Source organism: Geotrypetes seraphini, chromosome 2 (genome assembly GCF_902459505.1).
Source record: "Geotrypetes seraphini chromosome 2, aGeoSer1.1, whole genome shotgun sequence".
NCBI classification, from domain to species: Eukaryota; Metazoa; Chordata; class Amphibia; order Gymnophiona; family Dermophiidae; genus Geotrypetes; species Geotrypetes seraphini.
Window position 1 is genome coordinate 460,370,188 of NC_047085.1, and position 27,867 is coordinate 460,398,054.

At 43.0% G+C, this 27,867-nt stretch overlaps 1 protein-coding gene across 6 annotated transcripts in view; it reads right to left on the reverse strand.

The window, feature by feature from the left end:
* The window catches only part of WDR37 (WD repeat domain 37), a 197,021-nt gene that overhangs the window by 74,520 nt on the left and 94,634 nt on the right, over positions 1–27,867 (reverse strand). For 5 of the 6 annotated variants that reach the window (XM_033931543.1, XM_033931545.1, XM_033931540.1 and 2 more), the window contains exons 9-10: positions 18,403–18,479; positions 969–1,206 (exon numbers count right to left, since the gene is read on the reverse strand). In XM_033931543.1, the coding sequence (XP_033787434.1) occupies positions 969–1,206; positions 18,403–18,479 (315 nt within the window). The remainder of the gene's footprint in view (positions 1–968; positions 1,207–18,402; positions 18,480–27,867) is intronic. The other variant, XM_033931546.1, reaches the window with a different exon arrangement.

Here is a 27,867-nt window from a genome sequence, read left to right on the forward strand (position 1 = left end):
AAAAGGCTTGAAACCAGAAAATAATTGGAAATCTTATAGTTAACATGTAATCTAGTTGAATTCCTATACAAAGTGAGTTCACATAGATATCTGAAACTATTTGCAGATCTTGGAAGAACTATAAGAAGGTCATGATATCATGCAACTTTGATCACACTACCAGGAAATGCAGAATTATGAAGCAGTTTCTAAATCAATTCAAATGTACTGGATCACATTTATGAACACGGAAGTACTTCTTCACGGAGAGAGTGATCGAGCATTGGAACAAGCTTCCAGTGCAGGTGGTCGAGGCACGCAGCATCCCAGACTTCAAGAACAAATGGGATACCCATGTGGGATCCCTACGGGGTCATGCCAAGGGATAGGGTCACTAGGACTTGAATGAGCGGGTCAGTAGAGTGACAGTATAATTACAATTATACTTAAGGGGTCAGAAGACTTAAGAGGGTGGGTAAATAGTGTGGGCAGACTTGATGGGCTATATGGCCCTTATCTGCTGTCATCTTTCTATGTTTCTAACACAAAGCTGGAAGAGGGTTACACTACAATTTGCTTCCTATAGTCAATTAATTTGTGATGGTTCCATGCTTCTGCTACATTTTCAAACAGAAACCAACTGTTTTAAAATATCTGCATAGAAAATAATATCTAGCTATTAAACCACAAGCTTAATCATTAGATGTTATGATGGTTAGGGTTGAGATTCTTACTGTATTTATAAACAAGAAACACAGCCTTGAAAAGAACTTTATGTAGAAAGAAGATGCTGCATACTGAAACATTACAGGACTACCAAAGTTCCTTCTTCTGAGAGTTTACAATTTATACTTGAGCTAAGCTCCAGATCACATTGAAAGACGTGAAAGTGATTTGAATCAAGTCTTTGAATGTTGCGATTCCATGCCTAACATTTCCTGTACAATCAGTCCTAAAGCTGTCAGCGCTTTCAACGAAGGAAACGTTACCTGTCAAAGAATGCACAAGCTCTGAAGTTTCCACATCATACAGATTCGCTGTTCTATCCCATGAAGCGGTAACAGCTTGCTTGCCACCAACCAGCCAATTCGCAGCTATAACCACACCTTGATGACTTTTCAGTGATGTGATTGGTGTTCTGATTGTAGGACAATCGCTAGATCCATCACCATCTACATCCGCTTCATCCTTATCAGAGAAGTCAACTTCTTCTTCCCCAGACATCTGCTGTTAATCACAGAGATACAAGACCTATTGGAAACAGTCTCTCTGCATGTTAATTATTTTGGTGTGTTATTCAGTAACTTTGAGAGCATAGTATTTTACTGATAAATAGGTCTATTTCAAAATCATCTCCCATACATTAATATATGAGGTGCTACCCAAATGTTCAGGGAAAAAATGCTTACCAAAACTCCTAGTTTCCACCATCTCCTTCGATGTAGGCCCTTTGAGAATGTATACAGCGATCCCAGCATTTTTCCCACGAGTCCATGCATCTATGGAAGTCATCTTGAGTGAATGCCTTGAGGACCTCCTGTGATTCTGTCTGGATCTTTTCAATTGTGTTAAAACAGCACCCTTTCAGTCATAATTTCATTTTGGGGAATAGGAAAAAAAATCACAGGGGACAAGGCCAGGCGAATAAGGAAGATGCGTAATCACTGTAATGTTTCTGGAAGTTCTGAACAGACAGAAACACAATGGGCCTTCTGTTCACCAGTTAGCAATCTTGGCACAAATTTCGCAGAAATGAGTCTCATATTCAATTCATCCGACAAAATTCATTGAACTGCCCCTTATGACTGTCCTACTATCTCACAAATATCATAGATAGTTTGCCTATGATCTGCAAGGATAGTCTCACAAACTTTTGCTATGGTTTCCGGTGTTGTGCTTGTTGACGGTCGTTCGGAATTGTCATCATTGTGGACAGATGCTTGTCTGTCCTTGAAGCATTTGTACCAAAGAAAGGTTTTGCTTTGGCACATGGCACTATCTCCCAAGTCTTCCTGGAGCATACGATGGGTTTCTGCAGCAGTTTTTTAAAGTTTGAAACAAAATTTGATGCAGATTCTTTGCTCAGTAAAATCCGTCATATCAAAATCCGCCGAGTCACTAAAACACAACCATACAAAATCAAACAGATCAAAACAGCGCGACCACTCAGTTGCACGCCCGACGGCACACTGATTCACAAAGCAAGGTGCTAGATACCTCTAGTGGAGGAAGGGCATACTATATCCAGTTCGCACACGCTGTTCACATTCCCCGAACATTTGGGTAGCACCTTGTATCACAAACTATTTGTATTTAAGACTCAATGTCCCAACTCAGAATTAGCTTTTGAGGCAAAAGTTAGAAAAGTGCAGTTTGCTTGTAGTGTGACAGGGCCTGTCATGTAAGGAAGTGGTCACTGGGGGAGCCCTGTGGTGCCGTTTCCAGGATGAGGACTAGGAAAGACCAGGCTTCTGTGCAATGAGAACTACACTACCCAGGAGGCTTAGCTACTAGAAGCCAATTTTGGAGCACTGGGGAAAAGGGGAAAATCCAGGCTGGAGTCTCTTGGGAGGGAAAGGGGGAATAGAACCTTTCCATTGCCCAGAGATGAGGAAAATCCCAGAGGAGGTTCCCGAAGTAACCAGGGGTGGGACCCTGGGAGGAGTTACTCCAGAATTTTCTCAACACCTAGACAAATGCAGGTGAACTTGATCAGAAGAGGGGAGAGGGATGTGCCTAGAACTACCTGAGCCTGATACCTAAAGGAATCCAGAAAAGGAAGAAAGATAGTTCTACACAAACCCTGAGTGATCCTGGATAACTGACTGGATAAAGTTACCAGAGGGCTATAAGGAGAGGCCAGCAGAGAGAGCAAAGGTACCTGGTTGGAATTCATGCTAGAGAATTTTGGGAACAGAGAGATTTAAGCCTGAGACTGTGCTTTATTTTGAAATGAACTGAAACATAGTTTGCTGGCTGTACCCTGCTGGGGGGAGATGAATCACCTACCTAACCTGGTGGGCTTGAATAGGAGAGCATATGAGAAATCTGTCCATGGGAAGGAGGTGGGCAGAGTACACTCTTGTTTAAGGGAGTCTTTCAGCAAACTCCCTGGCAAGCACAAAACTGCCAGATAGGTAAACCTCAGTTTCACTGTTTAGAAGTTTTGGTTCTGTTAACAAAGATTTTGAACTGCTGTTTTGTTTGTGCCGCAAGCTAAAGACTTTTAAAGACTGTGCTGTTCTGAAGGTGAAAGAACCTTTTAATGACTGTGCTGGACTACAGCTTAGTCTTGGGGACTGGCGGAGGGTTAATGAATTTGAGTGGGAGATTTGGGGTGATCCGGCTAATTTGGCATGAACTGTACTATTGGAGTGAACTGAGTTTAAATTCAAGACCCAGCTCTGGTGGGACTCCAGTCCTGACTTTCCTGAAAGGGGTGTGTGCCAAAGAAGAGGGCTTCATACAGTTTCAGCCCCTGTTTTGACTTTTAAATCTAAAGGAGCACTGGTAACCTTATAGAGTACAATGGTAATATAAGCTTTGCTACAACTGAGCTGTGGAAAAATAAAGGCCTCACTGTTAAAGACCTGCTTTACCCTTCTGCCTGTACATGTTTTATCAGCTGTTACTGGTCATTCTGGTTACCCGATCCTCTGTACCATTGGGTGGCACTATATATATATCCCAGTATGCCCTAGGTAGCCACCTAGGTGGTGACAATAGAGAACATGATTAATCAGATACATAGCAGAAAGAGGGAAAACAGCATTACTAAATAAGGGAGAAAGTTATCAAAGTGGGTTACCATTAATATGGGTTATTTTACCACAAATCATATTATTTTAGCACAGGGTCTCACTATGAGACCCTGTACAAATAGTACAACTTGTGGTCAAAAACCTGCTTAACAGTAACGCAGGTTGATAACTAGAAAAACAAAGGCCAGAGAAAAACAAAAAGTACAGGAGGACACAATACCAAAAGAGTTGGTTAGCAGATGAATCCTTTATCAATAGCATACAATGTATCCTGAAGGATAGCATAAGGCTCCTTTTACGAAGGTGCGTTAGGGTTTTAGCGCACGCACAAAATTGCCTAAAATCTACCGCCTCCTACAAAGGAGGCGGTAGTGGTTAGCGCGCTCAGGAATTTAACCCGCGCTATTGCCTATAGTGGTGTTAGGCACTGGTTGGTGCTTCCAGAGGCACGATTCCAGTGCCTTTTCTTTAGGCACCAGTAGGTGCTTTAAATTTAAGGTTGCTTGCCGTTTTAAATGGTGTTTCCCAATTAACTTAGGTGCCAGTAGGACGCCTACCAGCTGTTTATAGAATTTCCCTCTAAACAGTTATCACTATGATTCTGGTGGAAAACAAGGTACTTGAAGAAAAAAAACAATCTTTGAAAGGTATATCTTCCATTGGTAACAAAATGTATACGAAACCAACCACAGTAAATCTTTGGTGCCAAGTTATAACAAAGCCAGCAAATAGCGCTTTCAAGTATTATTAAAACATATAGTCCACTAATGAATTTAAACTAAACTCTTACTATATGATAGAAAAATTAGAGACTCTTATCTACAATTGTATCAAAAAGATAATACATACTAAAACAAAAATATGCACTATTGGTTTTTTTTGATATTGTTTATATTTTTGCACTGATACAATCACATTATTTTGTATGCTGGGAGCAACATGGCTTAACCACTGGGAGAACTGAATATTTTTAATACAGTGCACCAGTTTTTGCATTCTGTCCTGTGGAAAATACGTTTAATTTGGGTGAATAGAGTGAGATGGGGTGTGAGACAGATGGCAGCTGGCTGACATCAATGGAGAGAAGGTTATGAGGGTTTAATGACCCTCGTTTTCAATAAACACTGTTTAAACAAATGCCATTTTATTAAGTAAAGGTGTATATCACCTTGTTGTATAGCAGTGATCTCAAACTCAAACCCTTTGTGGGGCCACATTTTGGATTTGTAGGTAGTTGGAGGGCCGCAGAAAAAATAATTAATGTCTTATTAAAGAAATGACAATTTTGCATGAGGTACAACTCTTTATAGTTTATAAAACTTTCCTTTAACAGTTAAAAGGAAAGATATATCAACTATAAAGTTTTACCTTATGCAAAATTGTCATTTCTTTAATAAGACATTAACTATTTTTTCTGCGGCCCTCCAAGTACTTTATTTTTTCTGCAGCCCTCACATTTAAAGTTTAATATCTTTTCTTTCTCAAAACTGACACATTTCAATCACTATATTGAAAATAAAATCATTTTCCCTACCTTTGTTGTCTGGTGACTTTATTTTTCTGTACTTTTAACTATGTTTCCAGGGCCTTCTTGTCCTTTGACTGTTTTTTCTTTCTGTCTTCACATTCTGCTTTGCATCCATCTTTGGCATTAACTTAATGTTCAATTTTTCTGCTTTCTTTTCAAAATCTACGTTTCCATGTCTTCCCTTCCTATCTCTCTCTTCTTCCGTCCTATTTCCATGGTCTGGCATCTCTTTCCTTCCTTTCTCTCCCTCCCTCCTTCCTTCCTTTCCCCTGGTCTGGCATCTGTCTCCTTCCCTTCCCCATGCCCTGGCATCTCTCCCTCCCCCTACATGGTCTGATATCTCCTTTCCTTCCCTTCCTCTCATGAACTTGGCTTCTCTTGTTCCTCTCCTCTCCCTTCTCCTTCCTTCCCTCTCTTTCCCCAATTGGGTGCAGCAGCAACAGAAGCAGCATTTCTCTTCCCCCTTTCCTGTGCAGCAGAAGCATTTCTCTTCCCCTTTCCCTCCCCCTCCCTTTCCTTGTGCAGCAGCAGCATTTCCCTCCCCCTTTCCTATGCAGGAGAGGCATTTCTCTTCCCCTTTCCCTCCCTATCCCTTTCCCTGTACAGCAGCAGCAGCAGCATTTCCCTAGGGTCCCCCTTTCCTTTGCAGCAGAAGCATTTCTCTTTCCCCTCCCCTTCCGTTCCCTTCCTTGAGGAGCAGCAGCATGTCTGGCTGGCTCAGTTGATCTTTCCGTTCAAAGCCGCGGGTGGCAGCTCCTCCTGAGATCCGTGCCTGCGTCTGAAGCCTCTCTGATGTTGTGACGTCAGAGAGGCTTCCGATGCAGGAGTGGATAGCGTGAGGAGCCGCCAACCCGCGGCTTTGAACGGAACGATGGACTGAGCCGGCCAAACATGCTGCTGCTCCAAAAAGAAGGGAAGGGAAAAGAGAAATGCTGTCTTGATTGCATCCAGACCGCGGGCCACAAAATAGACCTGGAGAGCCACAAGCGGCCCGTGGGCCGCATGTTTGAGACCGCTGTTGTATAGCCACCCCATCCACAAGGTATTTAAGCATCTCCTTTACTGAGTCCCATCATAGGCTATGTTATTCTATCCACCCATCTGGTGAAGATGAGCATAGCAGTGCTCCTATTTATCTACACACCAAATGGTGGAACTGGTTAAGCCGGAAGCTTTCAAACAATACACATCAATATCTACTGAGAGATGAAATGCAACTCTGAACTAAAAAGAGGAATGGGAAGCATGTATTAGTTTTAACCATGAGCTGAATTATGTCAAAATGGTTTTGCCAACACTGCTATTTTAAGGTACAATTTCAGTTTTGCCTTACAACAGTTTTCTTGCAGCGCCTAAAGTTTTTCTTGAAGTACCTTTTGTTAATCAACACTACATAGCTCTATAAAAATTCCAGTCACACAGGGAGCTTGAAATCTAATTTTAAAGCCCACTTTGACTACATGCCTGCTGTGCTCGCTATTAAATCATAGCAGCATGACTTTGTGCCCATACAGGTTAAACCCCATGACAAATTGCTGGCATTAAATAATACATAAAACGCTAAAAGGTCACCACCAAACCAATGGTTCATGCCCCATGCAAGTGGCTGAAAATTTCTGAAACCAATACCATTCTTCTTAGGGAATTCGCATTTAACCATCCTGGTCCTTCTTCAAATAAATTTAATACGCAGTTTACTTAGATCATATAACATTTCTAATACAGCTTTAAAATCCAATTTAAAAGAAAGATTTGCGAGTTAGGGCTAGATTCACAAAGCAAACCGATCGTGTACTGATCGGTTTGCGACCAGATTTCCCTCCTGCACTATTCACTAACCTCTCCTGCGATACGATTTGAATCCGTGCATGCAAATGAGGAAAAACTAATGCAAATTGGACAGCGATGCGATTCATCAACCAAAAATTTTAAACCGACTGGGCTGGCCGATCAACCCAAGAAGCGACTGCTGGAGACCAGTCGAAAACGTCTTTCCGACTCTGCAGCTCCATAGAAACCCTGCTCTCTGCCCTGATCTGTCTCCTGCCTGCTCACTTCGAATGCCACCCTGCTCTACCCAGATCTGTCTCCTGCCTGCTCACCCCGAATGTCGTCCTGCTCTGCAAGGCCATGGTTTTAACCCGCGGATTTAAAGCAGGTTAAAACCTTGGGCTCGCTGGGCTACAAAAGTAAATTAAAATTTTTTTTTTTAAAAGTCGCGGCCAGCCCCATGGTTTTAAACGACCCCCTCCCCGCACCAATGCCCCACAAATGACTCCTGCCCTACCCGCCTCCCTCCCTGTAACTAAGCTAGCCCAGCCGGCTGTCCAGCCCGGGCCACCCTCTCCACACACCTTTTTAAACTCATTGGGAGCAGGAGAGGTGTTCAGTCCTTCCTGCTCCAGGCCTCCTCCGATACTGACCAGCTGGCTGGGCACAGCCCACCCCCTCCCCATAACTTTTCAACTCGTTGGGAGCAGGAGTGGTAGTCAGTCCCTCCTGTTTCAGGCCTCCACCGATGCCGGCCGGCTGGCCGGGCCTGGCTCACCACCTCCGCCTTCCTTCTCAACTCATTGGAAGCAGGAGGGGTGATCAGTCCCTGCTCCTCCGATGCCAGCCAGCTGACCGGGCCCGGCCCACCCCCTCCCCGTACCTTTTCAACTCCTCCTCCGACACAAGTGCTGCCTTAGGCCACACCCCGGTGCATCATGTGATGCACAGAGCGGGGCCTAAGGCCCTGATTAGCTGAGGCACCTTGGGCTCCTCCCTTGGAAGGGGCCTGGGGTGCCTCAGCCAATCAGGGACTTCCTTAGACTCCTCCGTAAGGAAGTCCCTGATTGGCTGAGGCGCCCCAGGCCCCTTCCAAGGGAGGAGCCCAAGGTGCCTCAGCTAATCAGGGCCTTAGGCCCCGCTCTGTGCATCACATGATGCACCGGGGCAGGACCTAAGGCCTCAGATGCGTCACGGGAGGCATTGGAGCAGGAGGGATTGAGCATCCCTCCTGCTCCTGTAAGGTACGGGGGGGGGGGGGGGTGAGGTGACCGAGAATGGGGAGGGGGCATCGAAGGGGGGTAGCAGGAGGAAGTTGGCATTCCCCCTGCCGTTAGTTTTTGAGTGGGTGGGACTGATGGCAGGAGGAAGTAGGAACCCTCCTGCTATAATTTTAAGCGGGGTGGGCCAGGCCGGGCCCGGCCGGCATCGGAGGAGGCTTGGAGCAGGAGGGGTTGATCACCCCTTCTGCTCCGTGAAAGGTACAGGGAGGTGGGTGGCAGGAGGAAGTTGGTATTCCTCCTGCCGTTAGTTTTTGGGTGGGTGGGACTGATGGCAGGAGGGAGTGGGAACCCTCTTGCCATAATTTTAGCGGCATCGAGGCAAATATTTTGTGGGGTTTGGGGAGGGGTGTTCAGGGCACTTGTTGGGGGGGAGGTTAATTTTTTTTTTTTTTTTAATCGGGCAGATATTTTGCATGTGTAAACAAGACAAAATATCTGCCCGATAAAAAAAAAATGTAAAAAGCTGGCAGAAGCTCTGACAGCAGTGACAGGAAGCTGTTTCTCCTGTCAGTACTGTCAGGGCTTTAGCGATCCGTGCAGTTGGCTGGGGGTGTGCCAACAATCGTCTCCATTTGCATACAGGCCTTTAGTCTGCATGGAAATGGATTGCACACGGATCGAAGGGTTAGTGAATCTAGGCCTTAGACAGATAGAAGATAAGGAGATGCATGGATCTAACAATTCATCCTTGCTATGCAGCGTCAAGCACAGTAACGCCTTTCTAATAAAAGAAACAAAATGGACTTGAGGACACATTTCTCTTTTTTTTTTTCTAGTTCCGGTAAACAAGAAAAAAAACATCTTCATAAACAAATATATAGAGTAAAGATAATAAATGAGGAGGCAACAAGCACAAGGTAAAATGAGAGATAGAAATGAAAGGAATCTATCATAGTTTTATTTTTTTGATGAAGGAATTTCACCCCTTCTCAAAAGTTCTACCTGGGAGTTCCAAAGCCAAGAAAATACCATTTAATATGCCAAGCCTGCTCATTTAAAGTATATTTACATTACATCCATAGAACCTACCAGCTATTTTATTTCTTTGTTCATTAACAGCTCCATTCAAACTTTTCCAATGAGTATAAATGGTATACTGTATAAATGGTATAGATTGGTCCAACAGATATGAGTTAAGTTCAAATGAACAAATATTGATGAGTATTTGACTAAGAAGTTTAAAGGGTAAAACCCCCTGGAGCATACAGCACAAGACTCACAATGGAAGTTTTCAGCATTCCATGGTCTCCTTCCAGTCTTGGTCTCAGCCTGTTGCCTATTTGCTGCCTTTCCCCAGTAGATGGCACCCCAATCTTACAAAGAAATCAGATACGAAAAAGGCAGGAGATACACAACCTAAGACATCCTTTACTTCAGTTTTCAGGGGAGGAAAAACACCCATTTCCAAGTATTAGCTGGAACTAGTCTGCCTAACCAGATTTTACACAGCTTGTTACAGGAGTTGAGAGTTATTTGGTAAAAGAAACCTTGGTCTGTGAAAGCTGGTATAATCCATGATAGAAGAAAGACTGTTTACTCAAGAAGAATTTGGGGTGAATGCCGCTTGACTGTTTTACATTTCATTTTTTATGGATTTTCTTAGCTGACTGAAAAATCTAAGAGCATTTTAAAATTCTAGACAATAGCACTTTGCCTAGCAATGGATAAGGGTGGTGTTTCTTATTTGAATCCAAATAATGTAAGATTTACTTTCAGTTTATTAATTCCTTTCCACAGTTTAAAACAGACACAGACTCTCCCCTCCCCCCCAAAAAAAAATAAAAAAATAAAAGAGCCAACATACTGGACAATAAATATAAGTTCACAAAAACAAAGAGACGTTTCTAGTTTGGGTCTGTGAACAAAAAATAAATCCTTCATAAACTAAAATATAAAAATGAGGTGATAAATGAAAATAAGAGAAATCTACACGAAGTATCTTTTGAGTATATAAGTAGAGAGGGGTTATGTTGCTTTTCAGAGACACTAAGGGCTGATATTCAAAAAATTTGAGCTCTTACACATGGGCTCCAAAACTGGGCTCCTAAATTTGTGTCCTATTTTCAGTCAAACTTAGGAGTTTAAGTTTTCAGCTAAAAATTCATCTTAATTTAGAAGATTAACAACTGCTATCATTTGCCTAGATTTATGAGCCTGGTTTGGAAAATCAGTGCTAAGCCCCTAAATTTTCTGATTATCCTAAATTTATCCCTGCTGATACAGCACAGTTACTTACCGTAACAGGTGTTATCCAGGGACAGCAGGCAGATATTCTCACACATGGGTGACGTCACCGACGGAGCACCAGTACGGACCACTTTAAAAGTACATCGCCACTTTAAGACTTTAGAAAGTTTGCGATAGCCTGAACCGTGCATGTGCAAGTGCCTTCCCGCCTGACTATGGGTGCACAGTTAAGATAAGCCAGCTAAGAAGCCAACCCGGGGAGGTGGGTAGGTTGTGAGAATATCTGTCTGCTGGATAACACCTGTTACAGTAAGTAACTGTTCTTTATCCCAGGACAAGCAGGTAGCATATTCTCACACATGGGTGACCTAACAGAAAATGGGATGGTGGGAGAGTTGGCCTTTAAGAAAATAAAGTTTGTAATACAGAGTGGCCGAAGCGTCCATCCCATCTGGAAAAAGACTCCAGACAGTAGTGAGAAGTGAATGTATGAACTGAGGACCAGGTGGCAGCTTTACAGATTTCTTCAAAGGAAGTAGATCTGAGGAAAGCCACAGTAGCTGCCATAGCTCTAATTTTGTGGATTGTGACATGACTCTTCAGTGCCAGTCCAGTCTGAGCACAACAAAACGAGATGCAGGCAGTCAACCAGATGGAAATTGTTCTATTGTAAACAGGTTGCCCCAACTTGCTTGGATCAAAAGAGAGGAACAGTTGGGGAGATGTGCAATATAATAGACCAAAGCCCGTTTAAAGTCCAAAGTATATAAAGCGGTTTCTCCAGCATGAGAATGAGGCTTAGGAAAAAACACTGGAGAGCAATTGACTGATTAGGATGAAATTCAGTGACAACTTTCGGAAGAAACTTTGGATGTCTATGTAGAACCACCTTGTCATGATGAAAAACTGTAAAGGGTGGATCTGCCACCAACGCTTGTAACTTACTGACCCTGCTGGCAGAGGTAAGAGCAATAAAGAAGACCACTTTCCAGGTGAGAAACTTGAGATGAGCTGTGGCCACTGGTTCATGTGGTGGCTTCAGCAATCTGGAAAGTACCACATTAAGGTCCCAGACAACAGGTGGGGACTTGAGAGGTGGTTTCACACTGAAAAGCCCTATTATGAATCTGGAGATCAAAGGATGAGCAGTAAGAGGTGTTCCTGCGACTAGCGTGTGAAAAGCTGTAAGAGCGCTGAAATGGACTCTGAGAGATGTAGATTTGAGACCAGAATCAGATAGATGAAGCAGAGAATCCAACACCAAATCCACTGATAAAAAAGTTGGATCATGATGATGGAGACACCAGGAAGAGAACCTAGTCCACTTTTGTTGATAACATTGTTGAGTGGCTGGTTTCCTGGATGCATCAAGAATTTGTCGAACAGGCTGAGAGGGATGCAAGGTAGATGGATTTAGCCCGAGAGAACCCAAGCTGTCAGGTGTAGTGATGACAGGTTGGGATGCAGATGAGATCCCTGAATCTGTGTAAGCAGAGAAGGAATTTTGGAAGAAGTATGAGCTCCCTGGAACTGAGTTGAAGTAGAAGGGGGAAACCAATGTTGCCTGGGCCACTGTGGAGCAATGAGAATCATGGTGGATGCTTCTCTCTTGAGCTTGAACAGAGCTCTCAAAATGAGAGGGATTAGAGAACCTGCATATAGACATAGTCCTGTCCAATCCAGGAGAAAGGCATCTGCTTCCAGGCGGAGAGGAGAGTAAAGCCCGGAACAAAACTGGGGCAAATGGTGATTGTGAGGAGCCGCAAACAAGTCCATTTGTGGGGGGCCCCATTGAGAAAAGATGGACTGGAGAGTTACAGATTTGAGAGTCCCTTTGTGAGGCTGAAGAATTCTGCTGAGGTTGTCTGCTAGGGAATTCTTCTCCCCTCGAATGGAGACAGCCTTTAGGTGCAAATGATTGCTCAAGTCCAGAATTATAATAGGAGAGCCCCCGTGCCTCCTTGTTTGATGATGCAGTACATCGCTACTTGATTGTGCATGCAAAGGAGGAACACTTGGGGATAGAGAAGATGATGGAACACCTTGAGGGCATAAAAAAAATTGCTCTGAGCTCCAGGAAATTGATGTGACATTTCAGCATCTTGATGTCCAAAGACCCTGAGTCTGAAGATTGTCCATATGAACCCTCCCCCCCTCCCCCGGCATATGTGGATGCATCCATCGTGATGACCTTGAGATGAGGGGGCAAGTGGAAAAAGGAAACCTCTGGAGAGACTTGACGAGGTCATTCACCAGCGAAGCGACTGCAAAAGAAATGATATCACAGATACATGTTGTGAGACCACTGATAAGCAAGGGTCCACTGAGGAGTGCAAAGAGGTAGCCTTGCCAGTGGTGTCACATGGACAGTGGAAAGGTAAAGACAGTCTTGCTAGTAGTGCTCCAGGACACATGGAAGCCATGTGACCTGAAAACCTTTAAGTGCCATGCAAAAAATGTTCAAATTGTAAACAGGCAAAGGAGAGCAAGTTCAGAAGAAGAAATGCTCTCAATAGAGAAAAAGGCCAAATTCTGGAGACCCTTGGTAGAATCACCGTCAAAATTGAAGTGTAGTAGTCGTACCGGAAAAGAAAAAAAACTCCAAGATGGCAGTGTTGGAGTCACAAAACGCAAGCACTCTTTCTTAATATTAAAAAAAGATGTGAAATCATAAGAAGGTCAAACTATGCTAGGTGATTGAAAAGTGCAAGCACATACAGGAAGACCTAAGGCAGACATGTCAACCTCTGGCCTGCAGTGTGTTAAAAATTGGCCCGCCAGACATTTTAAATTTTATAGTAAATCTGGCCCGCCGGCACAAACCACTGCTGCTGCTCTTCACTCGCGTCAGCATTCACTAGGCCTCCTCATCAAAGCAGCCTGCTGAGGATCTCCAGCCAGTTGTAGCGAACCTCACAGGCCACTGTCCACCTCAGTAGCATGTTCCCTCTGACACGATCCCATATGTCAAGAGTAGGGGGCAGGATCGTGTCAGAGGGAACGTGCTACCAAGGTGGACAGCGGCCTTCGAGGTTCGCTACAGCCGGCCGATGATCCTCAGCAGGCTGCTTTGAAGAGGAGGCCAGGTGAAGGCAGACGTGAGTGAAGAGCAGCAGTGGTTCGTGCCGGCGGGCCAGAGGAGACTAGGAAGCCGGGATGGAGGGAGGGTAGGAACAGCGGTGGGCCAAATCTGAAGGTGAGACCGGGAAGAAGAAGGAGGAAAATATACAGGCCTTTGGGACATGGACGGGCCCTGGTGTAGAAGTACCTGGTGGGAGAGAAGAAGGGGTCCAGATGTGCATATGTCGGATGGGAAGAAATAAAACAGAGGAGAGGGAGAGAAGGAAGGAACAGAAAGAGAGAGAAGTTGGACACAAGGGATGGTGTGGAGGAGAGATAGAGATACTGGAGGGTAGTTGGGAAGAGAAACGGACAGATGGTGGACCCTGGGGTGGTGGGGAAGGAGGGAGAGATGCTGGATGAAAGGGTAGTTAAGAAAAGGACAGATGGTGGATCTGGGGATGGTGGGGTCCATTGCTGCAGCTGCGAATATGGACACGAAAAAAAGGAAAGATACCAGACCTCCGGGGGAGGGAAGGGGAGGACAGAGATGGAAGATGGATAGTTAGCACAGAGAAAGAAGAAAACGACAAATGGGGAAACCCTGGCATGCGAGTTATCAGATGACAACCAGAGCCTGGGGCCAACAAAAGGTAGAAAAAATAATTTTATTTTCTGTTTTGTGATTACAATATTTATTTTGTTTACACTACAGAGCTGGTGTGGGGTTTGAGACATTGTAACCCTATACTTCTACTAAGACTAAGCCTTAGTAACTTAGGGGTCCTTTTATTAAGGTGCGTATTTAGTGTGCACTAAATCGGTTAGCGTACCTTAATTAAAGGACTCCTAATTATCTTAATTAAAAATTCAGCCCGCGGCTTAGCTTTTTTTTCAGATTTCGGCCTCTTATGTGATTGCGTTTGATACCCCTGCCCTAAGGAATGAAAGGAAAGAAGAGGCTTCCCTGAAACCCAAAGAGCAAAAACTCAGGAAGAGCAAGAATACTGCACTTGGGTGCAAAAACGACAGCAGAACCGAAAGGTGGGAAAACCAATCAAGTGGGAAAGAGAAAAAAAATTCCAGACCCCTAGAAATGAAGGATGCCAAGAGTCAGATAGCAGCAGAAAGACAAAAATATCAAGGCCAAAAGGCTAAAGGATTCAAAACATAAAAGAGGAAAAAAATGCTACGATGAAAACCAACAGAACAAAATTTATCTTAAAAAGGATTGAGCGGCCTTCTCCTCCCCTACAGCCACTCCCAAACCTCCGGCATGAAGTATAAAGGAATGTAGGGAACTGAGGAATAGTCTGGATATTCCCAAGCAGACACCCTGCAACATTAGTGGAACAGTGGAATGAGAAACAAATACACCTCGTTGAACCTGTATCACAGCAAAAGCAAGGACAAAACTGTAATGACGGGAAAACTAACCGATAGGCTCTCCACCCTTGTTAGTTCCCATCAGCCAGAAAAAGACAATGTTCATTGATGCTTCTAATATAATGGAAGTATTGAGAAAGCATAGTCAAGTAGCAGAAGATGACATTGTGTATCAATTCGATGTACAGTAGGAATGTCGACTCGCCTTCCATAGCAACACCGAAAAGAAAGTCTTAATTTTGAGGATATGCTCTGAAGAAACACGTCTTAAAAAGGCCAACATGAGTTGAATATTGCCCTCACCAGCAGGTATACATACACTAGATCCTGAAGACTTCTTCAAAGTAAATTGCACTAGCAATTCACAAAGAAGTTAAGGCATATCAAACGCAGAAATAGGAATCACTGTATAAAACGAGTCTCATTGAAACCCCTAAAAAGGGGAAAAAAAAGAAACTAATCTAAAGAGAAAAATCTCTTTTAAAAAGGGAAAAAATTTTAATAGTCCCTAAAAAATTTGATAAGACTGAAGAAGCAGAGTCAGGCAGCAGAAGACAATGCTTTGAGCAGCTGAAGTCAAAGCTGAAGAAATAGTAGCATCATGGAAGAAGACCAGTATCGGCGAGTCATCGGTGTCAAGTTTTTGACAAGAAGTGCTGACACCGATGGCGACTCCACTGCAGATGCAACTGGTGTCGAAGGTTCAGATGGGAATGGCACCATAAAAATCGATGTCGACACGGGCAAAAATTTGGTCGACACCAGCATCAGAAAATGCTCACCCAATTCTTCCCCAAGCAACTTGTGTATCTTTTGTGTTAGGGTAAATACCGGTACCGCTGCTTTGCAGACACCGAGTGGATACAGGAAAAAAATACACAAGCACCCAATTCTTCCCATAGTAAGTTATCAATCTGTTGTGTAAGGGACAGTACCAGTATCACTAGTTTATTGTTCGGTGCCATGAGTGTCACATTTCTGTCCCATAAGGATGAGGGTGGTGATAAAACGTCATGAAAACAGTATGGTGAAGCTGGGTCCCAGTTGCAAAGAAAAAACTCTGGTACCATAGACTGTTCATCAGTATCGCTGACCCGTCCCATACAGATGAAGTCGACGTCGAGCCCCAGATCGGGACCGGTCACATACGGGACTGCAGCAAAAGTAGCATGAATTGAACTTTAAGTGGAGCTCAAGCTTTTGAGACTGAAGGAAAAATCACTGGTACCGATTGCTTTGTCGCCGGTACCATCGGTGTCAAGGTCCGGTGCTGTGATAATCAAGGACAAGGCACTTCACAAGAACAGGCGACATGTATGGGATATATACAAACACCGGTACCATTGGCATTGTCACTGGTACCCACGGTGTTGTGCTCCGGTCCCATGAGAATGAGGCCTACCGTATTTTCACGCATAACACGCGCGTTATACATGGTTTTTACAAACCGTGCATAACCTTGCGCGTTGTACAAATTTTTTTTACATAGTTCCCCCCCCCCCCCCGACGTCCGATTCACCCCCCCACAGGACCGCTCGCACCCCCACCCCGAAGGACCGCTCGCACGCACCCGCACCCCCACCCCGAAGGACTGCTCGCACGCACTCCCACCCGCACCCCCACCCCCACCCCCAAGGACCGCTCGCACCCCCACAGCCTCCCGACCCCCCCCCCCATCATGTAGAAGCTCCTACCGGTGTCCTGCTGCTTCCTCTTGGCGGTCCCGGCCCTTCTGTGAGCCCTGCGCCTGCGCTGCTTCTTCCGGCGGTCCCGCCCTTTCTCTGACATCAAGCCCTCGGGGAGTCGGCGGGGCAAGAGGGCTTGACGTCAGAGAAAGGGTGGGACCGCCGGAAGAAGCAGCACAGGCGCAGGGCTCACAGAAGGGCCGGGACCGCCAAGAGGAAGCAGCAGGACACCGGTAGGAGCTTCTACATGATGATGGGGGGGTCGGGAGGCTGTGGGGGTGCGAGCGGTCCTTCAGGGTGGGGGTGCGGATGGGAGTGCGTGCGAGCGGTCCTTCGGGGTGGGGGTGCGTGCGAGCAGTCCTTCGGGGTGGGGGTGCAAGCGGTCCTGCGGGGGGGGGGGGGGTGAATCGGACGTCGGGGGGGGCATCAGGCTTTCAGGGTGGGGACAGGACTTCAAGGGGGAGAGGAGAGTCGGGGCGGGCGAAAGGAGAGTCGGGGTCTCCAGAGGAGAGTCGGGGCGGGCGAAAGGAGAGTCGGGCGGCGACGGGAGAGTTGGGCAGCATGCGCGGTATACGGGTGTGCACGGTATACAAAATTTTTTTTACATATATTTCGGTTTCCCGCGCGCTATACCCGTGTGCGCGTTTTACACGGGTGCGCGTTATCTACGTGAAAATACGGTAATCCAGCCACTCCTCAATTTCGGGAGTGGGCACTTACAGGACTATTTCAAGGTCAGCATGACTTGTCTCAATGCTAGTGTGACCTGAGTCCCAATGGAGGAAGTCCACTTACTCAAACAGCACAAGACGACACTGGAGGCAGGCAGTACTGCTGGTGTCGAGAAGTGCGATGTTGCTGAGAACGGCGTCGGAGTCGATATCGACATCAGGCAGTCTATGCTGAAAAAATATGACACCGCTGGATCCTCCGACGTCGAAACTTCGACCTCACACCTCCAACGTGGGGAAGGTCAAAAAAGCAGGATGAGAAAGTCTGTTGATGAAGAAAAGATGAAAAACCTGTTCTTCTGCTTCTTTCTTTCCCACCGGTTGTGTTTTTGGTTTTTTTTTTAGTAAGACAATTGAAGACGTTGCAGTGGCTTCAAAAGGATTAAAGAAGCTGGAACACGACTTCGCTAGATAAAAAACTCAGTAAACCGCTTGACATGGAGGGGAAACAAAAGCCGAGGAAACTTAAGGTCGGAAGCTGAAGTAAACAAGTAGGCCCCACCAAGTCAAACTTGAAGACGAGCTAAATTTTAAAGAGAGATTTCTTAAAAAAAAAAGCAATACTAAAGAAAAAAGGGGGAAAAACTGATTAAAAGTCAGAAAGCTGTGAGAGCGAGAAGGCAAGAAAAGTTAAACGTTCGTTAAACGCGTCTTCTTAGCTCCGCGGAAATGAAAAAACTGAGGGACTGCACGCCCTACATCGGACAGGAAGGCACTCGCGCAGTTCAGGCTATCGCAAACTTTCTAAAGTCTTAAAGTGGCGATGCATTTTTAAAGTGGTCCGTACCGGGGCTCCGTCGGTGACGTCACCCATGTGTGAGAATATGCTACCTGCTTGTCCTGGGATAACACTTTATATGCTCCTCTATTAAGAAGTTTGTTGAAATTTTGAGTATAAATTTAGGCACTCAACCCTACCAAATTTTTAGAGAGGCCAATTTAGGAACACAACTCCTTTGAATATCAGGCTCTAAATCTGCAAGTTGTTATAAAACCCTACCATTTTTCAATGCCAGCAAATGCATTACTTACACTGGTGTCTGCAATTGGCTGAGGGGTGGGCAATTGCACTATGTATCTCCAAATATGAGCTGTCTGGTCTCCAGATGCTACGAAACAAGAGATGGAAAACTAAATTAAAGCCAAGGTTTTATTTATTTATTTATTTTACACCAGCTGCTCAACGAAAGATTCTATGGAAAGGCAATAGAAATTTAATGCTAAAATTGTACCTACTATACCTGAATGTAATGCCAATAACAAGGAAAAAAACTGCAGAGCAGAATGTACAAGATGCAGGAATCTTTATTAAAAGTCTATACAATATTGTAATCCATAAAAATGGTTCTCATATACATGGAGTACGGACCCTAATGTAACGGACCTTAATCTAGAAGTGAAAAGGCATGAGCCAAATCCTGATATTAAATAATAACACTCTTTATATTTTCCAACATTCCATTCTCTTTTCTAAAAAAACAAACAAACCAAACAAACATACGAAAAAATGTTTATTTAGATCAGTTGTTCTCAACCCTGTTCAGGGGGACCCCCAGCCAATCAGGTTTTCAGGATATCTTAGTGTCTGGATCCTTGAGCTGGAATGGATCTGCACTCTATGCAGTGCTGTTTAATTTGTTTCTGCTTCTTTTGTGTAAATTAATGGAAAAGTTCATTATTTCTTAACAGATTTACACAGATAATTTGCAATTTTTTTTTCCAATTTAAAACTTTATCTCAAGCTATCGTTTGTTAAAATGCTGTTCTGAAGGAAGTGAGGAAATGGTTAACTGGTAATAAGATGATTTTAAATATTGCAAAAACTAAACATGATTGTAGCAAAGGATGTGCAGATGGAATGTCCAAAAAGTGTGACCATTCTAAACAATACGTTGTGCTTTTCTGCAGAAGTTAAATATCTTGGGGTGATTTTTGAATACTCAATTAACTTTTCACGCTCATGTGCAGAATATAATCAGGAAGGTTTATTTTAAGTTACATGTGCTTAGCAAGTTACAAATGTATTTATCTAAGTTTGAATTTAAACAGATGGTGAAAGCTACTGTCCTTGCGGGCTTGGAGTACTGGAACATCATGCTTTTGGAGATTCCATCATCTTGTTTCTGAGCCAGGCAGGTTGCTCAGAATTCAATTGTTTGTTAATTGTATGGGATTTGTAGATTCAAGCATGTAACTGAACATTTCATTTCAATATATTGGCTGACAGTTGGAATATTGAGAAAAATATAAATTGTTACTGATGGTGTATTTAAGTTTACATCAACTCTCTCCTGTATACTTGCAGATATTGTACCATATGTACCTGCTAGGCAATTGCACTCTGCAGGTCACTTTGATCTAGTAATTCCATCACCTAAAATTTTTCAACAAGAAGAAATCAGTTAAAAAAAAAAAGGGGGGGGGGAATAAGTTTAAAGAGAGTCCAAATCCAGGGAGTTCATCCCTTTCCTTTGCTAGGCAGTTGAAGATGGGAATATGCAAAAAGAGCATGGCAGCTTTGTATTTTCACTGCTGGTAAATAGATCTATTTGAAGGGTTTGCAGAGTTGTTGGATCTAGGGACCACTCATGTAGCAGCAGAATTCTGTTGAGCTGGTCAGTTATGAGATGCTGAGTCTGGGGAGATACACCACTCTTATATGTATTCAACTGACAAAGTCTCAAAGCTTTGTGGTTTCCTGGGAAAAAATGGATGGCTCCTGTCTCTCCTCTTTTGTTGACACAAAACATGGCAAACTGGCAACTGAATTTAAGACTGAACTGTCTCAGAGAAGATGGACACAGACTCAAACAACAAAAGGTTAAGATCCACGTGACTGACGTGAAAAAGTCTCTAGTATACTGGTCATATATCTTGGATAAGATGAAGATATATATGAGTTTCCCAGCTGTAACCGGAAGCATCTATTTTTAGGACAGATTAGTAGTAAAATAGAGAAAAAGAGGTACCCCCATGGTCTAACTGTATAGAAATGTCCACATCTGCAGCTTTATTCAAAGCTGAGTTGAGGGTTGAAGAATGGTCAACACAAAGCTCAGTATATTGGTCCCACTGGAACATTAGATTCCCTTTAGGCCTTTTTATTGTCACTAAAGCAAAGGGAATAATATGGACAGCAGCAACTATGCAGTCCAGTATTTGAAAGCAAGCCTTGGCCATGATTGTCATGGATGTTTGAATGCTGCAGACATGTAAGACTTTAGAGAGATCTGCTGGCAAAATAACTTTAGTCTTTGCTGTGTCCAGAATAGGACCTAGAAACAAAATGTATTTTTTTCCTTAGGGCAGGGGTGCCCAACGCGTCGATCGCGATCGACCGGTAGCTCAGGAAGGCAACATGAGTCGATCGCAGAGCCCATCCCGGGCTCTGTGATAGACTGGTGTTGCTGTCCCGATCTACCGGGCCTATCAGCCTTCCTCTCCCCGACATCAAAGACGCCGACGCCGGGCATTAGGCTGTTTTTGTCATTTCGGGGGGGGGGGGGCGTGGTAGCGTGGCGGCGGCAGCAGCAACAGCCTGAAAAGAAATCATCCTGGCCCAGGTCAGTGTCATACTCCGGAACTTCTACCTCTTCCAGCAGCCCTCTCCCTTCTACCTGCTTCCGGCCACACCCCCTGCTCCGCGGCTCTCTTCGGCAACTCAGCAGCAGCGATCAACACAAGCTTCTGATGTCGGGGCCTACCCTCTGCGAGTCCCGCTTGTTTCAACTTCCTTTTTCCACAAAGGCGGGACTCGTAGAGGGAAGGCCTCGATGTCGGCAGCTTATCTTGATCACCGCTGCTGACGAGTTGCTTAAGAGAGCCGCGGAGCAGGGGGGTTTTGCCAGGTGCAGGTAGAAGGGAGAGGGCCAGATGCAGGACTCGTGGGTGAGGGAGCAGAAGAGAGAGAGAAAGAGAGAGGGGAGGGAAACAAAAGGAAATATTTCATACTGGGCTGGGCCGGAGTGGAGGGAGGGTGGAAAGATTCTGGCTACAGGGTGCATTAACAAAGGAAAAGGGGGGAAAGCAGAAAATGGAGATAGTGACACAAAGAAGAAAGAGTAAGCAGGACCTACTGAATAAGGATAGAGATACAGAGGGGACATGAAGAGGAGGTGAAATAGAGACATCGAAGTAATGCTGAAAAAGTGTGTGGGGGGGGAGATAAAGACATTGAAAGGGTAAATGGTGAACATGGGGTAAAGACAAGGACAGAGACAAATGAAAATTCTGAAAAAGTGGTGAGATAGGGATATAGGTGAGATGGACACAAAGAAGGGTGATGCTGGAAAATAGGTGGAATGGTAATTCTGACAGACACAGAAGGGAAATGCTGGATCAAGGAGAGATGGGGCTCAGGCTGGATGGAATGAGGAGAAATGCCTTGCTGGCCCGGAACTTCCTCTCCTACGTCAGAATTGATGTCAGGGAGCGGAATGCTGGTCAGCGCAACGCTTCTGCAGGGAAAGCTTGGGACGGCGGTGGCTTGGGGGCTGTTCCCTGATGGCGGTGGCAGCAAACCGAGTGGCTTGGGGGAGGGCACGGAGAAAGAAAGAAAGGGGGCAGACAGGGAGACAGAAAGAAGGGGGAACAGGGAGACAGAAAGAAAAAGTTGGGGGAGAGAATGAGGTCTGGAGGAGAGGAAACATACAGGAGGCTGAAAGAAAGGAAGAAAGATTGGATGCATAGTCAGAAGAAGAAAGTGCAACCAGAGACTCATGAAATCACCAAACAGCAAAGGTAGGAAAAATGATTTTATTTTCAATTTAGTGATCAAAATGTGTCGGTTTTGAGAATTTATATCTGCTGTCTATATTTTGCACTATGGCTCCCTTTTACTAAACCGCAATAGCATTTTTTAGTGCAGGGAGCCTATGAGCATTGAGAGCAGCACGAGGCATTCAGCGTAACTCCCTGTGCTAAAACCTACTATTGTGGTTTAGTAAAAAGGGAGGGGGTGTATTTGTCTATTTTTTTATTTTGTTACTGAGGTGACATTTCATAGAGTCATCTGCCGTGACCTCTTTGAAAAAACCCGGAATATGAATAATTAACATTCTCTCTGCCTTTCAGTGTGCTTTGTGTTTTTTTTTTTAATTTTATTGTTGGTAGATCATTTTGACTTAGTCATTATAAAAGTAGCTCGCAAGCCCATAAAGTGTGGGCACTCCTGCCTTAGGGCATAGGAAGCCAATAATGAAGCAGATGTATTGTTTTGTGTCATAGTCAGAGTTATGCTTGCCAAAGTCCTGCCAGGAAACAGTCATCGAGGTATGGTGATGAGGTATTGGGAGTCTCTTAGACATTGCAAGCAAAAGATGGAGGCTAGAAGTTAAAACTTCAGTGATTGATTGAACTGAATGATAAAAGATATGAACAAGGTAGATTTCCAAAGTAATGTATGAGACGGAACAGGGCAGAAGGAAAATGGGACAGTGTAGTGTAAGAATGAAATTAATCTACTTTCAGGTTACATTTAAGCTCATGTGGAATTAAAGGCCAATTTGGCTGTAATAAATAATTAAAACTGGATATAATATTAAAGTTTGGAAGCAATATAGAAAAGCAGGGAGACGCTGAGAGAAGGCGGGACCGCAGCGACTCTCCTTGGGCCGGACACCATCCTCAGCCCTGACGCTAGAGCACCGCCCTCACAGCATCGGACCACAAGCTCTCCACAGAGTGGGGAGACCCCGTGGAGTGGATTGTCCCCTCATCTGGAGGCAAGTTTATCAGCAGAGAGCCTGGGAGATGGGGAATTTCGGCAGGAAAGCCCCATTAAGGAGACCGAGGCAATATCAACGCTGAGTGAAGGACATGCCCAGAAGGGAAAATGCCAAGCAGTTTTAACTGACGGTGAGCATTTTTTCACTAACCAAGGAGAAATCCCTATAACTAAACCCACTGAAGTGACCCTGGAATCATTATGGGATCTTGTGGCTAACCTTGGTAAAGCTATAAGTCCCCACTTTCAACATATAGAAGAGAAACTAATTGAACAAACAAAAGAGATAAAAGAACTTCAAAATGATATGCTTTCGTCTAAAGTAACTAGTGGAAAAATGGAACAGGACTTGATATCTTTCAAAAATATTCAAGAGACATTAATTAAAGACAATACAAATCTTAGGAGAAAAATTGAGTCTTTGGAAAACAACGCTCGTGGTAACAACCTAAGATTGATTAATTTCCCAAGGGTCACTATGGTGTCCCCTAGAGAAATGGTTAAACGATATTTAAGGGAAATACTGGGAGTTACGGAGGAATGTCTACCTCCATTCTCTCAGGTTTACTATTTGCCTACAAAAAATCAAGTTCAACATCACGTGATTAATAACTCAGAGGTATTAGATGTTTCAACTTTACTTGAGACATCAGATAAAGAAATGGTAACTCCAGCGACATTAATTTTAACGGTGGCTCTTCAGCCAGATAAGGCATGGATTTTGAGACTATTCTTTAAAAACAGACAAAAAGAATTTCATGGACTTAAAATCCAGATGTTTCCCGATCTCTCACGTGAGACGCAGAAGCGCCGACGCGAATTTCTTCTTTTGAAGCCAGGTGTTCTAGCTTTAGGGACTACATTTTATTTAAGGCACCCTTGTAAGTGTATAGTGAATCACTGTGAGATTAAGTATGTTTTCAAGTTTCAAGTTTATTAAAATTTTTGATTAATCGCTTAATCTTACTTCAAAGCGATGAACATACTTAAAAAACAATTAAACTTACATATATTAAAAAGTAATACATTATTTAAACATAAACATTAAAATAAACTAAACTATATACAAACTTAACAAAACAAAAACAAAGAGGTAAAGGGGATTTGAACTACAAATTATTATAGAAAAGGAGGTCAGGTAAAAACACAGGGTTGGGAATTAAAATGAATGGTCAAATACAACATTATTAATAAATTCAGGATTAAGAATTATTGTTCGAAAGCGTCTTTGAAAAAGAATGTTTTTAGATTGGTCTTGAATTTATCAATATTATGTTCTTCTCTTAAATAAATTGGAAGAGAATTCCAGATTTGTGGGGCAGTAACAGAAAAGATAAATTTTCTTCTAATGTTGATGATCTTAAGGGATGGAATTGTCAATAAATGTTGTTCATTTGACTGCAATATTCTGTTTGAGGAGTAAGGGATCAGTGATTTAAAAATAAATGCGGGTGTTTTAAAAAGCATTGATTTAAAAGTGAGTAGGCATATTTTATAAGTTATTCTATGAGATACCGGAAGCTAGTGAGCGTTCTTGAGAAGTGGTGTTACATGATCAAATTTTTTTGTCTTTGTTATAAGTTTAATGGAAGTATTTTGTATGATTTGGAGCCGTCTAATTTCACTTTGTGCAATTCCTTTAAAAAGGGCGTTGCAGTAATCGATTTTAGAGATTACTAAGGAATGGATAAGGATATTAAGCGATTTAGAACAAAGATATTGTGAAAGGGAACGGATTTGACGGAGTCTATAGAAAGATGATTTGACGATACTACCAATATGTTCATGAAAAGTTAATTTACTGTCGAATATAACTCCTAGGATTTTAATGGTATAAACCAATTGCAAGGGAATACTTTTTATAGTAATAGGGGCAATAAGTTTTGGAGTTTCTTTCCATGGGAAAAGCATCGTTTTTGTTTTTTCAATATTAAGGGCCAACCTATTTGTATCTAACCATTGATAAATTTGCTCAAGTTTATTGTTAATTGCTATGATATCCAAAGAGTTACTGAGATCTAAAGGGTGTAAGAGTTGAATATCATCAGCGTATGCAAATACATGAAAACCTATGAACCTTTTCAGCTAACTAATTTCTTGGCATTATCTCGTCTGAAGGAAGAACATTAGCTCTTTAGATTAATATAGGCATTAGCCCTCAGCTCTACAGTTTTATATCATTGACTATTTTCTTAATTTTCTCGCATTTTGTTAATCTTGGATCCTATTGTAGGACTTGAGTAAAGTTAACATATATTTTTTCTTTTCCGTTGTCTTAATGTCAACCTGATGGAATTTGTTCATATGTTAAACTTCTTTCTGTACAAGTTAATATGCTTGATATAAATTTGAAAATGATAAATAAATAAATAAAAAAAGAAAAGCAGAAGTTAGGCAGAGAGACCACTTACAGAAAAATAGCTCCACAGTTACGGGGAACCATGTGATTTTTCAGTTGCTGTATTAGGAAAGAATGAGACGTGAACAAACCCAATTAGGTTTCGAAAAACAACAGAGTTTGGAAAACTAAAATTGGGTATTTGGAAGAATAAGACTGTTTTACAATAAATTCTGTGATTCGGTTTGTTGACCTAGGGGAGTGAAATGACCAGATGGTTGTAACTGATTTAAAAAAAAATGTAACAGGTAGGTCCAAAGACCAACTTAATAGGGAAAGTGAAATGCTGCCATCTACAAGGATTAATGTATAAAGACAAGTGCAAAGCTATGTATGAAAGGATCGAAGATTAATACATTTTAGAACTATATAAGATTAAGATAATGCCTAAATCTGAAGTGAAATAATAATGCACAGATCAATGGTAAAGTAAGTATAGGAGTTTTATAGCTCAAACCATTTAGTATTAAAGATCAATATTCTAACAAAGAGATGTATTAATATATAGGCAATGCAGAACTATGAAAGTATTATGAAATATAGTGACTATTAAGCTAAGGTGAAATCAAATATAAAATGAATGGGATTCTAATTAAATAATGTAAACAAATGTATGCTTAAAAACTAATTGTCCTGGGTTCAAAAGATGATGTGTTGCAAGTGTTTTTCTAATAGTCAGCTCTTAGCAAAGACCATGTGATCTGTCTTGCTATTGTGCTACATTAATATGCTAATTAACAGATGTGATATAAAAAATGCTAAAAAATATAATGAGTTGAATACTGGACTGTGGAGTGTATAGACAGGAGAGAAGGGCTATATACACTCCCCAGGCACAAGGAATTAATTTTATAACATATTTTGATTAATAAATCTGATACTGAATCTGATATCATAGTCTTTGTGTCTAGTCAATTTCTAACATGTAACAAATTGCCTTTTCTAGACCTAAGAACTTGTCTAATATGCTCATATCTCCCTCAATTCACCAGACTGTTAATCAACCTAGGGGCCACACCCCATGTGGCTCATGTCAGACATAGGCTACCTCTTTGCAACTGGACTTTTGGACTCACCCTAGTAATCACAAGAGCTACCCCTTGAGAGCTCAAACCAACTGTGTGTCAGCTTGGGTTATATATATTATCATCTGTCCCTGTCTATGTGGGAAGTGCAAGCAGGCAGATTAAGATTTGGCTAGCTGAACATAAAAGTAAACTTAACACTGCAAGCTTGACTGCTCCTATGGTGAGTCATTGTCTGGAATATCAGCATGTGTTTACTCAATTGCGCTGGCTGGCAATTGAACAAATTCCTTTGAACTTTCAAGGTGACAGCTAGGATCCAACTAAGAGAACAATTTTGGATATTCGAGCTTCATGATGTTAAACCTTTGGGTCTTAATGATATGATAGAATGGAATTCTATCATATGACCTCTCCTGCATTCTTTTTTCTGGCTGCTATTCAGTTTTTATTTGATTTTTGCCATTTTCTGGATTGTGGGCAGCGCTTTTTTCTCCTTCCCTCTGTTGGGGGCGTGTACCTGTAAACACTGGCTGGAGCAGCATCGTGATGACGTTTCTGATCTTCTGAGATTCAAAAGCTACAGTTGCGGCTCCTGCTCCTCCCTCTCTGCCTTGCCTGCACGGATTTACTCTGACCTACAGATGTCTTTTTTCCTGCTCGGTTCTTGAGGAAGGGGCTTCGGCCCTGAAACCCTGCTGGGTTGAGCCATGTTGAAACAGAACTGCACTTCAATTTTGGCCTTGAATACAAAAGGACTTGGACTACCTCCGGTACCATGAGACAACAGGACTGTGTATTCAGCTAAACTAAACCTTAAGTTTATATTCCGCATCATCTCCACAATCGTAGAGCTCGGCACGATTTACAGAAGCTTAATAAGAAGTAACTCCATAGTAAGGGTTACAGGAGCTTAGTATAAAGAAGGTTTAAAGAGACTTAGTATAAAGAGGGAACACCGTAATAAGGGTTAGAGGAGGAATATAGAGGGAAGAAAGTGTTACATTTTTGAGAATAGCCAAGTTTTCAGATGTTTTCGGAATAGTTGGAAGGAGCCCAGATTCCGAAGTGAGGTAATAAGGTTATTCCAAAGCTCTGTGATTCTGAAGGAGAGAGATATCCCTAATTTTCCTGCATAGATGTTGCCTTTTAATGAGGGAAAGGATAGTTTAAATTTTGGGGTGGATCTGGTGGTATCAGGGCTCAAGGAGTTCCAAGATAGTGGAATAAGGGGAGAAAGAATGCTAAGTACTCGGAGGATGCTAAGTACTCGTAGGGATGAATGAGTGTGATTTATATCTCTTATCTTTGGGTCAGTGGGTTCAGGCATTTGGGGCATTATTTGACAG